We start from the raw sequence: 12,257 nt of genomic DNA on the forward strand, positions 1-12,257 counted from the left end.
ACTGGATGGACTATCTCTTGGAGGTCCTTAAAACAGAATTGCATAGCAAGGTTTACTATGGAGTCAGAGTTAGTTGCCTTGGAGAAGGCAGGAACTGAAGATGAATGGCTAAGGAGCTTATTAATCAATTGATTTGCCTTTATATACTAATCCAGTTCCATTTGTGTTTTGATTGTGATTGACAGGCTGCCATAGCTCGAGCACTGAGCAAGATCTATAATGAGAAAAGTGCACAATATTGTGAGGCAGCTTATTGAGACCGGTATAAATTCCATGGAATGTGTGAGGTCAAAAAGGAATTTTATAAATTCTTTGACCAAGCCACTAGCGAGAAGGCTGGTGAGTAAAACATCGAGGGGGATAGGACTGATACCCAAATTATGACACTGTGATTGATACCCAACCTCTGTGATTGGAGATCCCATGAATGAGGTTTAATGTGAAACGAAGTCACAAGTGATCATGTTGAGGTACTGTCATTCTATGTTTATTCATTATCTTGTTGAGAAGATAGTGATGAGTCCATCCCTATGGTGTAAGACAGTACAAGATGCAGAGTGATTAAGGATGAGTTTAAATACTCTTAATGGATCCATAGTCCCTACGTGTTGGGATGGGGTGTTCCCTGCACACACTCTTGATGGATGCCACCTATGTGAGTGTGGAGGTGGTGCCGCCTCCTATGAGATTAGGGTAGGTCTCTAGAGCGCTCATGAAACCCAGGGGCGCATGGCCTGTATAAGGCGCCAACCCGCTATAGAACAACCCAATTTTGTTTTGAAGAAAGTTATGTGGGTGATAAGTTTGGTCAACTTGTGAATTTGGTTAAAAGAGTTTAACTCTACCACGATTCATTAAGTTCCTACTTATTTATCCTAGGTGTGGTTAAAACCTTCGGGTACCACATTGATGCATGCTTTCAATCTCCTTATATTCTAGTGTTTGTAACATGTGGGGGATTGTTGTAATATGTGTGTTACAAACATTATTTCATTTTTAGCCATCTTTAAATGTTTTACCATTTGGTATTAAAATATATTCATGAGTTTTTATGGCAAAGAAAAAAATTGATTTATTAAAATATATATTTATGAGTTTTTATTTTATAACCGTTGGTTATTAAAAATTGTTTTTATGGCTTTTTAATCTTCAAACATTTTGTCATTATTAAAGTTTATTACTTTTGATTTGTAACGGTTAATAGTTATGAGTCTTATGACCGTTTGTCATTCATGAGCCTTAAAAGAAAATCCATAGTGCTAACATTTTTTGACCGTTTATATAAATTGAGTTCCCAATGCATTTGAGAACGATCTTCTTCTTTGGCTAAAACCTCTAACATATTTTTCTAGTGTGCATTCATATATTTCAACGTGAATTTGGTTTTAAGCCATAAAGCTATTGTTATATTATTAGCTTTTCTACAAGAAAATTTATTCTTAAGTCCCCCATCTACTTTGATCAAAGGGTTGTTCTATTTGATCTTTGTTATTGGAAGTGTGTCCTTAACGAAGATAGACGCTATAGTCTAATCCTGGGAGGTTGCATGTCAAGAGATCCGATCACACCGAGTTATACACTCCGGGAGGCACGAATCAACCTTTAAGGACAACGTTCTTCTTGCGTGATTCTATAGCATTGTGAGATCTTTCCTTAATTTAATTTTAATCTATTGTACAGTATTTATTTTATTATTATTATTATTATTTCGGATCAATATGGTCTAGTATCAACAATAATTTTTCAACCAATTATTTGTTTAACAATTATTTATTTAATTGTTAATTTTCATATTGATATTATTTTATTTCAATAAGAACTTTGTGCACCATCCAAAATATATTTATTTCCAACAAAAGATTATTGAACGACAGTGAGTTGTCTTAGGAGGAAGGCACCACTATGAAAAAAAAAAAAAAAAAAGGAGTCGTCCACTAATCGGGAAGAGCTGATAGGGCTACAATGTGCTTTTATTAATTATTTTAAGTGTGTACAAGGCTTTATTTATAGAGCTTACAAATTATTTGAATAATTTCAAATCTAATCCTTTCAAAATTCCTTTTCTTAGGATAAACCAATCCTCATTTATCACAGAGGAATTCTATCTTTATCATATACACTCTAACACGATGGGAAATCACTTGCTTAAGAATAAAAAAAGGGCAACATAAAGACTGTACATAACTATAGATCATGGGGAGCATGTTCAGTATAACTCTCTGGTGGCAAGTTTCATTTTCCAAGAATCAAAACTACGTGGATAATCTGTTCCAAGAATAAAACTAAGTGGTAGGAAAATTTGTTTACTCCAAAAGGTTTATTCAAATCAATGGTTCCTTCCTCTGAAGATGACTTCTCCTTATAAGATCTCCAAACCTTCGTAGTAGCGCTCTCTTTTTTCTTGAGCCTTTATCATTGTCTGGGTCATCAAAATGGGTTCCATCAGGATGTAGTGTTTCTCCTCCATCTCTGAATACAGAAGACGGATTTTTCCTCTGATGGGCTGCTGAATCTGATGAAGCTAAAGTGCCAAATATTGAGCTCGTAAGAGCCTCATCATTTTCAGGGTCCTCATCCACATTTCTGTGTTTATTGGGAAGTTTCAACTCCTTGAGACGAAAACTGAAAGCTTTACCCATTTTGTTGCCATCTTTGTGCTCCTTATCCTCCTTCTTGAACTCCTTTGTTGGTGATTTCTCCTTATCTTCTTTCCTAAACTCCTTTGTCAATGCCTCAGAAAGCAACCGCTTCAACTCTTTGATGTTCTCAAAAGCAGCAGCATCATTAATCCTAAGGTGTTCATTTTCTCGGGTAAGGAAATTCAAGGCATCCTCCTTTTCGGCCAGGCTATCCTTAAGTTGGGAATTTTCAGCCTTAGCAATCCCTGCAGCTTCTTTTGCAACATTGGCTTCATTTAAGGCCTGTTTAAGTATGTCACGCAACTTCTGATTTTCTTCCTTTGAGGCCATAGCCTTTCTCTCGGCTGCTGTAAGCAACTCAAGCAGTCTACTTGTCTCTCCTTGTTCAGCAAACCTCTCCTCTTCAGCTTTTTTTATACAATCAACAAAGCCAGTTTCTTTCTCATTCCATGCCAAGAGCGACTCTTCAGCCTCTAGTCTCAACCTTTCTGCTGTATTCTTATACCGTTCAGCTTCTTTCTTTGCTTCATCCAAGAGTTCTTTGTACATCTCCTCCTTGCTCTTTAACATCACCTTCAAATTCTCTCCCTCATCTTTTATGCAGTCTAGCTCTGCTTGGCTTACACTGAGTTTCTCCTTCGCCTGGCTAGCTTCTGTTGCCACTTCCTTTAGTGCTAGTGCTAAATCATCCATTGCCTTCTTCCCATTCTCTTCCGCCTCTGTTACCAACTTCAGTTCATTTTTAAGCATCTCCATTTCCTCCCTCAGTGTCTTCACCTTCAAGGAATCCATTTTCTCACCCTCCAATTTCTTCATTCTCTCATGAAGAGAAGCAATCTCAAGCTTTGCCTCTTCAAGCAAAATCTTGGTTTGCTCAAGCTGCTTTGTCTGCACAACCAATGAATCAAACGTTTTTGAATTCAGCTCCTCCCCTTTTTTTATTTCCTCCTCCAATTCCTGAATTCTAATATTTCTGTCAGACAATAAGGCAATCACGTTAGCCTCAGAAACTTTCACACTACTCAACTCCCCTTTCAACTTGCCCAATAAGGCATCTCTCTCTGCCAGTTTAAGCTCCAATTTTTTTGCCTTCTCTAGTTCAAGTTTCAAAGGGATCATATTATTTTCTTTGATGTTCAATTCCTGGCTTGCAATCGACAATGCATCCTTTACTGAATTCAGCTCCATTTGCATCTCTCTGACCTTCTGCCTCATGTTGGCCTCCCCAGCCACCTTTTTCATCTCTTTCACCTCATCAAGTGCTCGATCCCTTTCTTTCTCGGTTACATATAATTGGTCCTTCGTCTTCTTCAGCTCCTCCTCAAGATGTCCCGTATGCTGCTGCATCTTCGTAACAACGAACAATTCTTTTCTACACAACAATTAACATAAAACCAATCAATCATATGTCTAATCAAAATCCAATCTTAGACAAGAATTCAATTAATCAAGTTCCTCAAAACCAGTGATCATCTAATTGATACAAGAATTCATAAAATCATATTATAAATCAAATTGAAAGTCACCAAAATAAATAAATACCTCGGGCAGATTGGCAACCTCCACAGGCTTTTGGATACGCTCGAAGTCGAGAGACTTTGGATTAATTTCCGATGTTTAGAGTTTCATTTGACATGTTTTGATTCATGGATGGTCTTGGCTACAGCTAAAGAAGAATTCTTCTGAGAAAAAAGAAAATACCCAGATCTAGAAACCAAGAATATGTGACAGATTTGATGCGAAATGCATAAAAGAAAGGGTAACTAAGCAACGAAAGCGTGAAGGAAAGAAAAAATAGATAGAACCCACCAAAGCTAGCTAAAGCATAAGAAAAAACTATCAAGACAGAGACAATTAGACAAACATATGCAACACAAAAGCATGAAATCTCCTTGAAAGATTCAGCTAAGAGAATGGACCGAATCAAAGTATGTAGCTTTGAAGGCAACAAGCATTTTGAATTGGTGATGCTTTTATTTGTATTTTCTATATATATATATATATGTGTGTGTGAGAGAGAGAGAGAGAGAGAGTGGTCACGGAGAAAAATCCGAAGTTGGCGGGTGTTCCACTAAAGAAACCGACGGCTTGAATGTTTGACGTAGCGGCAAATATGAGAAAGTTAGAGGTGGGTACTTCGAAATTCGAAGAGACTAGTTTGGCGAATGTTGGACCGAACCTTCGGAATGTCCGCAGGTTGTTTCTCATTGGGTGTGCTTCAGCCGGCTGACGTGGTCTTAGGATACTGTTCCAACAAATACCAACTAAAAAAGGTTCATCTTGTTATTAGTTTATTCGATTAATGCATTAAAATTCGGATAACGCCTATAGGAGTATTGCAAGACTCACCTGCTCCTTAACAGATGGATTTTGCATCTTAGATTGTTTGGAATAAGTAAGTTTTGCGTTATTCAAACAACTTAATAACAGAAGATCTCAATCTCATAAATTCACAATAAGAGTAGGCTTAACCTTTAAAGTTGATCAAGAGACATTTTCTTGAATTGAGATTCTCTTTTATTAGTCTATTTAAATTTCCGTAAGAGATGAAAATTGAGAAACCCACTTATCCGAGCAGATAAATACCTTATTCAAGGCTGTCGGGAACGGATAAACCTTGTAACTCCTCTCTTAGACTTTCCAAATTTCGCCTAAAACCAGGATATACTCGTCACTTTCTCTCATGCCAAGCATTACTAATTTTCTCTACATCTTTGATTAGTTCTACGAGTGACGAAAGCATCACCTACTCGTCATAGTTTGTTGGAAGGTTCGCCAAGGTCGGCTCTTGACACCTTTCTCAAAACTCGAACTATATTTTAACAACAAAAATAGAACAGAATAAAATAAAAAGTTGTTGATGCGTGCATAACAAGTAGCAAATTAGCTTTGTACAGAATAAAGAAAGAAAGAAAGAAAGAAAGTAGCAAATTAGCCAAGGAAAGGATATAACTCGACCTTGGTCACTACTGTTCATGGAGATGTAAGGCCAACCAAATGTTGTACTGCCCAATCTTCTTACTTCCTGTCAATTGGGACATGCAATTGAGGGATGCTTCCGATGGGGGCTCGCATGTCCGACTGTTTGAACACTTGTTCGAGCAAGTAAGTTTTACAAAAAAAACTCTCAAAATTACGGTTAAACAAATTAAAATTCAGACAGAAAATTACAACGAATCTCAATCCGAATGCAAACCAGCATGCAACTGGTTCTCATATAGAGGTGGCATTATCAATATTATGGACTCACTGCATTCTTCCATAGCAAGTTATTCTAACTCATGGTCCCAAAAAGTGATACACTAAAGTTGTTCCTCTTCCAAATTATTCTATGTAACATGTGCTCTTAGCCTCTGATACGGAAATAAATGACCAAGATCCATTCAATTAAACGCCCATAAAATCTTGAGATTATTGCCCATTAGACAACTATTACAAAGTTGTGCCCATTATGAGGCCGAAAAATCAAAAAAGACCATCTCCAAAATCCCGAAAAATCCGGGAGTATTAGCCAGGATACACCTCCAAAATTATGTAAGAAGGGTAAAAGAAACTCTAATGATGTAGAGTATAATAAACCCCCAAAAATTATGTTGAGGATATTTTAAAGGTGTTCAAACTTAATCATTGGAGGCTCTCCGCCGGGATCACTCTGGTAGTCTTTTCAATTTTGCCTATGCCTATCGATCAGGGCTGGCTTAATAGATTTTGAGGCCTAAGGCGACAAACTTAGGTGGGACCTTTTTTATATTTAAATTTTTATTTAAATAATTTTAATTTTAAATAATTCTTTTTGCTTTTTGCCTTTAATTTTTTTTCCAAACAATTTGCAAAATTCATATTTGTTTGGAAACATTTAATTTCAACAGGTGTCATATTTTGTGTTGAGTTACATATAGTTTCAATTCTTTGAATTTATTTTTTTACTGTAATTGAGGCCTAAATTAAAAAAGCACTAACTTTTTTTGTCATAATATTATTTTTGACCATATATAATTGGGGCCAAAATTAAAGAACATTGACTAACTTTTTTTTTATCATAAATAGGGCTTAATTGTTTTTCTTTTTTCTTTTTATATATAAAATGAAACTTAATTATACTATCTGTATTTGGGGCCTTACTTAATTGGAGGCATTAGACGATTACCTAATTTGCTTAGGCATTGAGCTAGCACTTCTATCGGCTAGCCTAATTGGGCAAAAATCCGCATCAATGTGCTCCTTAGTTCTTGATTTGAAGCACTCCCTCCCTCCATCCTCCGAATCCCCATTAATTTTCTATCAAAATTGCTATCAATGTGAACAGCAAATATGAAAGAGCCTTTATGAAGCCCATCTACCCAAACTAGTCTCAGCAGCAAATTGGACAAATGGGCTTCATATGAAAACTCTCACATTTGATGCCCAAATTGCTCCCCCCACTCTTTTGTTAAAACTTCCCTGTTTGATTTCCAAATGCAACCCTAATTACTGAAATGCAATTTCCTAGCAAGATGTTCAATCTTATCATGCTTTGTTGCTCCCCCTGTTTTCTAAATTCAACATAGAAAGCTCCATGCATATCATCTAAATTTTTTCTCTCACCAATTTATCTCAATTAAGATCGAACTCTATTTACCTCTTCAAGAGCAAATGCAGAGATGCCTCTCAATTAAGTAGTGCCGAATCTGACCTCCTTTCGACGCACAGCTATTCATCATGTACTGCATTTCAGTTTATGTTGACAAAGTAAGGTAAAATTGACAAGCAAGCTTAACAGTCCAGAAATTCGCATAGCACTATAAACCAACACTAATGGTAAATGGCCTTTAGGCTGATTTTGAGAGCCATTGGGCAAACTTCTAGGATAGTCTTCTCCGGCATCTACTCGTTCAATTCCTTCGCTTCATTGAATCTCCCATTTTCCACGTACCCACTAATCCATCACTGTCCAAGAAACAGCATTCTTACGCGGCATCAGCATGGAATTGAAGAACGTCGTCGACTTTTCAAATTAAAAAACCCATTTTGCCAGTACCCGGTAACGATAGCATTCCAATACAGTACGCCTTTCGTTGACATTTTATCGAACAGTTGGCACGACGCTTAGATCTGGCGGGCACTGATCATGGCGTTGCAAGCATACACGTCATGGATCAAGTAAACTTTTAAGGAGTGCCGTGAAGACGTGGCAAGAAAAGTATCATGTGCTAGCACAATGGAATGAAGAAAAGGACATTATTCCAAGATTAGGAATCTGAATTTTGGGCCAGAGGGCCATTACGTATGAGAAAGCGAATGACAAGGTAAAATGTTATAGTATAACATTTATATCCTATCCTATTTTGCGGTGACTGACATAATGCTTTTAAAAAAAGAAAAAAGAAATAAAAAATAAACGACTTCGTCGTTTGAAGGTGATTGATAACTATTTAAGAGTTTTAAATAACATTGTAAATTTGGCTTAAATTTAAAGAGTAATAATTACCTTTTTATATAATTTTTCACATTCTTCCTCATATGGTAAAAGTCTTACTTATATGATAAAGTGATAAAAAACTTTTATAAAAAAATTGACAATAAATCATTATTCAAATTTAAAATGGTCCCTTGGCACGCACAACTTGACAGGGTCACAACCATTACGAGAAAATACCTCGACACTCCTCCCCAGCCAATGGGGCAGGAGGACCCAAAACTCCAGATGAGATAGCAAATATGAAACGGCAATTATGCAACTACTTTCGACCTAACGTACAAGCAAAACAATTGGGCCACAACCTTTAAAAAAATCAACTTCATTGTCATCATCTTCCACCACACACCGCAACATACAAATTTTTTTTATCTACTATTCGACAACCAGGTGGTATCTATCAAACAAGGCCTCATCAGACTAACAGGATACAACTAAAACAGCCCCAAATTCTAAGAATAACAAACTAAACTAGATTAGATGCAATAAAGGTTGTCCAACACATTACTGTGGCTGCACACATCCACAGAAAACAAAATTAACAGCAATACACCACTTTAAGATCCACCATTCCCAGAAACAAAACACCCCATTAGCACACCACCAATCCCAGGCAGGCATCATTACACAAAAGGTCTTTGTAGCCTGTTAACAATATTCCATATCAACTACAACTCAATACTAGAACTACATCAAACTAACTAAGAGAATTTTAACAGAGAGAACAAAACAAAGACACCTCCCCATCCACAATCACCAAAGCATGTTCAATTCGCTCCACCGCACGCAGCCACAGTTTCCCCCATTAGAGGCACATCCGCTTAGGCACGCTCGCCCCTGATCCTCCTAGCCAGCTGGATATCCTTCGGCATGATGGTGACCCGCTTGGCATGGATGGCACAGAGGTTGGTGTCCTCAAACAGACCTACCAGGTAGGCCTCGGCCGCCTCCTGAAGAGCCAGGACTGCATGGCTCTGGAAACGCAGATCGGTCTGGAACCAAAACATCCCGCACAATAAAATCATTAGCCAAACAAAAATTAACCACCAAACCCATCTACATAACAACACAAACAACATAAAAGATTACCTTGAAGTCCTGTGCAATTTCACGGACAAGCCTCTGGAAGGGAAGCTTCCTGATCAGGAGTTCGGTACTCTTCTGGTACTTACGGATTTCACTATATAACATTGATAGAAAATTACGTGTTAGACAAAACCAATAAACGCAAATCACTAAATCATGCAAATTTAAGAGCAAAGGGAGGGAAAACCGACTCACCGAAGAGCAACAGTACCAGGGCGGTAACGATGGGGCTTCTTAACACCACCGGTGGTGGGGGCAGACTTACGGGCAGCCTGTGAGCGTAAAGAACGAACAAATTAGGACTAGCAACAGAGAATCAACACCTTTATTTTGAAACAGAGAAGACGAGTTCGGTTGAAAATCACAAACCTTGGTAGCGAGTTGCTTCCTTGGAGCCTTTCCTCCGGTGGACTTGCGAGCAGTTTGCTTCGTACGGGCCATCTGCGAGAAATACAAGAATTAAAATCATCCACAATCTTGTTCTCTATGCTTGGGTCTCACTGGTCTATATAATTGAACATTGACTTTCTGTTTGGTTACCGTGAAAGAAACAAAGAAAATCCAAATACTCGGTGTTCTCCAAAATTTTCCGAAAATTCAGAATTTAAATTCTTTAAAGCCCGCTAATCGAGTAAAATCCAGAGAATAATAGATCTATGAAATTCTTTCAAGAAATGTTCTCGATAACCAAAACAAACATGCGCAAAATCAGAGAGGCCCTCTCAGATAAATCGACCACATGAAACAATAAAAATCCAATAAAATTTCATAATACCAATCCTTAGGGATCAGCTAATTAACGAACACACACACCTTCTAAAGCCGGAAAATTTCAGAACCCTAACTTTCAATTGAAATCATTTCTATCTACATGCAAAATAGAAAACCCTAAGTTAAGTTCCAAAGATAAATAGAAAGCAAAAAGAAAAACTTACCTCTCAGTGCTTCTGTCTCTCTCTCTCTCTCTCGAAGAACCAAAGATTTGCAAAGGACAGAGGTTGGGGTGTATATATAGCGTGTGAGTCGGGATCGGACGGATAGAATTCAGTATCTGTGTGTTTTCTCTGTACAAGATCGGACGAAGGATGAAGGCATAACTTGTGTTTTCTCGACTAAAGTGGACGGCGAGGATGAGGTATTGAGTGGTGACGCGGATCGTGACGCCTGAGTATTAGATTTCTATTGGTTGAACTTAATTGAACCTTTTTTTTTTTTTTTTTTTTGGATGTTGATACTTATTTTATTGTTTTTTTGAACGGATCGAGTGCTAGTTAGGAAGGTTTGCCTTTTCTTTGTACAGAAGTTTACGTGGCATTTAATTTTAGGTGTATTTTTAAATTTTAATGGACACAAATTAACAAAATATATACCGCTAATCGTTAGAGTAAAACTAAAAACTGCACGTGAAAAAAAATTAGGTACTCCATAAACATATATTAATTTGATAGATTAATTTAAAATTTATTAATTTTTCCGATTCAATTTAAAATAAAACTTTGTTCTTTAATTTGGACATGAGCCCTTTGAGTGTTCAAAAATTTTGGTGAACCACTTCTCGACTTTTTGCTTTTTGGTAATTTACACTTTTGTCACAAGTTTTTTTTCTTTTTTTCAAATATATATATATATATATACTTTGAGAAAGATTTTGTTTTAAGTGTTGAAAATATATATATATATATATATTACAGCCCATATGCTGTAATTTTTTCTAACAATACATATTTAATTCAAAGTTTTTCATGAGAATAAAGAAATTAAATTTGAATTATTGAAAAAATTAAAACACATATGCTGTAGTTTTTTAACTGCATCTAAGCCAAACCTAGCTATTTGAAAATAATTAATAGAATTATCTCATTGATAAGTGGTATGTCTTTTATGGTTAAGATCCCTATATCACTCACGGTATTCACCTCTCTAGCAAAAAATCATCAAAACATAAATACAAAAAATTTATAAAACACTTAAAACTATTTTTACCTTTATTGATGATCTTAACATTTTTTCAAACCAAAAGTTAAAAAATGAGGGTTGATTGGCGGGGGACGGGTTACCGTCCCCTTGCCCCCCCTTTTAATTAAAATAAGTTTTTTTTAATCAAAAAGCAATTTTGATGTAACATTAGAATTGCTTTTTGATAAAAAAAAAAAAAAAAAAAAAAAAAAAAAAAAAAGCATTTATTTATTATAAATGCGGTTGGGGGACGGTTTTTCGTCCCCAACAATCAATTCCCGTAAAAAAATACCCTCTGAAAGTACATTAATAAAGTACTGCTCTGTTTGTTAAAATCTTAAAAAATTCACATATGGCTAGCTTGTAGCAAAAAGTAACCAAAAAAAGAATACAAAATATTCACAAAACCTTCAAAATTATTTTCACATATATGTAATATCAGAACATTTTTTCAAGTACGGCTCTATTTGATAATGTGTTTTGAATGTGTTTTTGTTTTTTTGTTTGAAAAAATGTTCCGATATGTCATAAATGTGAATTTTTTTTAAATAATATTTTGTAAGTATTTTATGTTTTTAGTTGTTTGTTAATATTTTTATTTTGAACAACAAAATGCTACATCTTTCTAATTTGCAAAGCTTTTTTGGAAAATGTTATTGAGGATCAGGATCATGCGTTAATCAAAGTATGCACAACAAAATATCAATCCCAAAAAAAAATTCTTCAAAATAAATAAGGCTAGATTAATTAAACTAACATGCTCAAAGTACTTACAATCGAAATCAGCACTCTAATATGTATTTTCAAATTAATAAATCAATCACAGCTACATACTTATTTATTACATATTACCCCTCCATGGAATCATTATGTAACCGAACCAAAGTCAATACATTGTTACTTTCACTGTCTATTTTCCTTGATACTATTAATTTAATTACATAATATATCCTTTTTATATCTTATGAGTTTTTCATCTCACTTTGCACAAAACAAAATTTCAATAAATACCACTGAAACACTTAGGCCCAAACTTTATGATAATCAATCTCATTAAATCTACATAAAGGAGAATATTCCTTATCGCTCTGTTCCATAACAAAGGATTTAGATTCCTTATT

The 12,257-nt window shown here is 35.8% G+C and overlaps 2 protein-coding genes across 2 annotated transcripts; both read right to left on the bottom strand.

Annotated features, from left to right (window-relative positions):
- Positions 1–2,127: 2,127 nt before the first annotated feature.
- LOC133858175 (WEB family protein At4g27595, chloroplastic) lies at positions 2,128–4,618 on the bottom strand. Its single transcript, XM_062293653.1, has 2 exons — positions 4,182–4,618; positions 2,128–4,011 (listed from the first exon to the last, which is right to left on the bottom strand). The coding sequence occupies exon 2, from the start codon at positions 3,984–3,986 to the stop codon at positions 2,322–2,324; it is 1,665 nt and encodes a 554-aa protein (XP_062149637.1). The 5' UTR covers positions 3,987–4,011; positions 4,182–4,618; the 3' UTR covers positions 2,128–2,321.
- Positions 4,619–8,544: 3,926 nt separating this feature from the next.
- Positions 8,545–10,204, bottom strand: LOC133858120 (histone H3.3). The gene is made up of 5 exons (XM_062293566.1): positions 10,116–10,204; positions 9,550–9,621; positions 9,376–9,452; positions 9,184–9,274; positions 8,545–9,086 (listed from the first exon to the last, which is right to left on the bottom strand). The coding sequence occupies exons 2-5, from the start codon at positions 9,619–9,621 to the stop codon at positions 8,916–8,918; spliced, it is 411 nt and encodes a 136-aa protein (XP_062149550.1). The 5' UTR covers positions 10,116–10,204; the 3' UTR covers positions 8,545–8,915.
- Between the last annotated feature and the right edge of the window lie 2,053 nt (positions 10,205–12,257).

Source organism: Alnus glutinosa, chromosome 14 (assembly GCF_958979055.1).
Source record: "Alnus glutinosa chromosome 14, dhAlnGlut1.1, whole genome shotgun sequence".
NCBI classification, from domain to species: domain Eukaryota; kingdom Viridiplantae; phylum Streptophyta; class Magnoliopsida; order Fagales; family Betulaceae; genus Alnus; species Alnus glutinosa.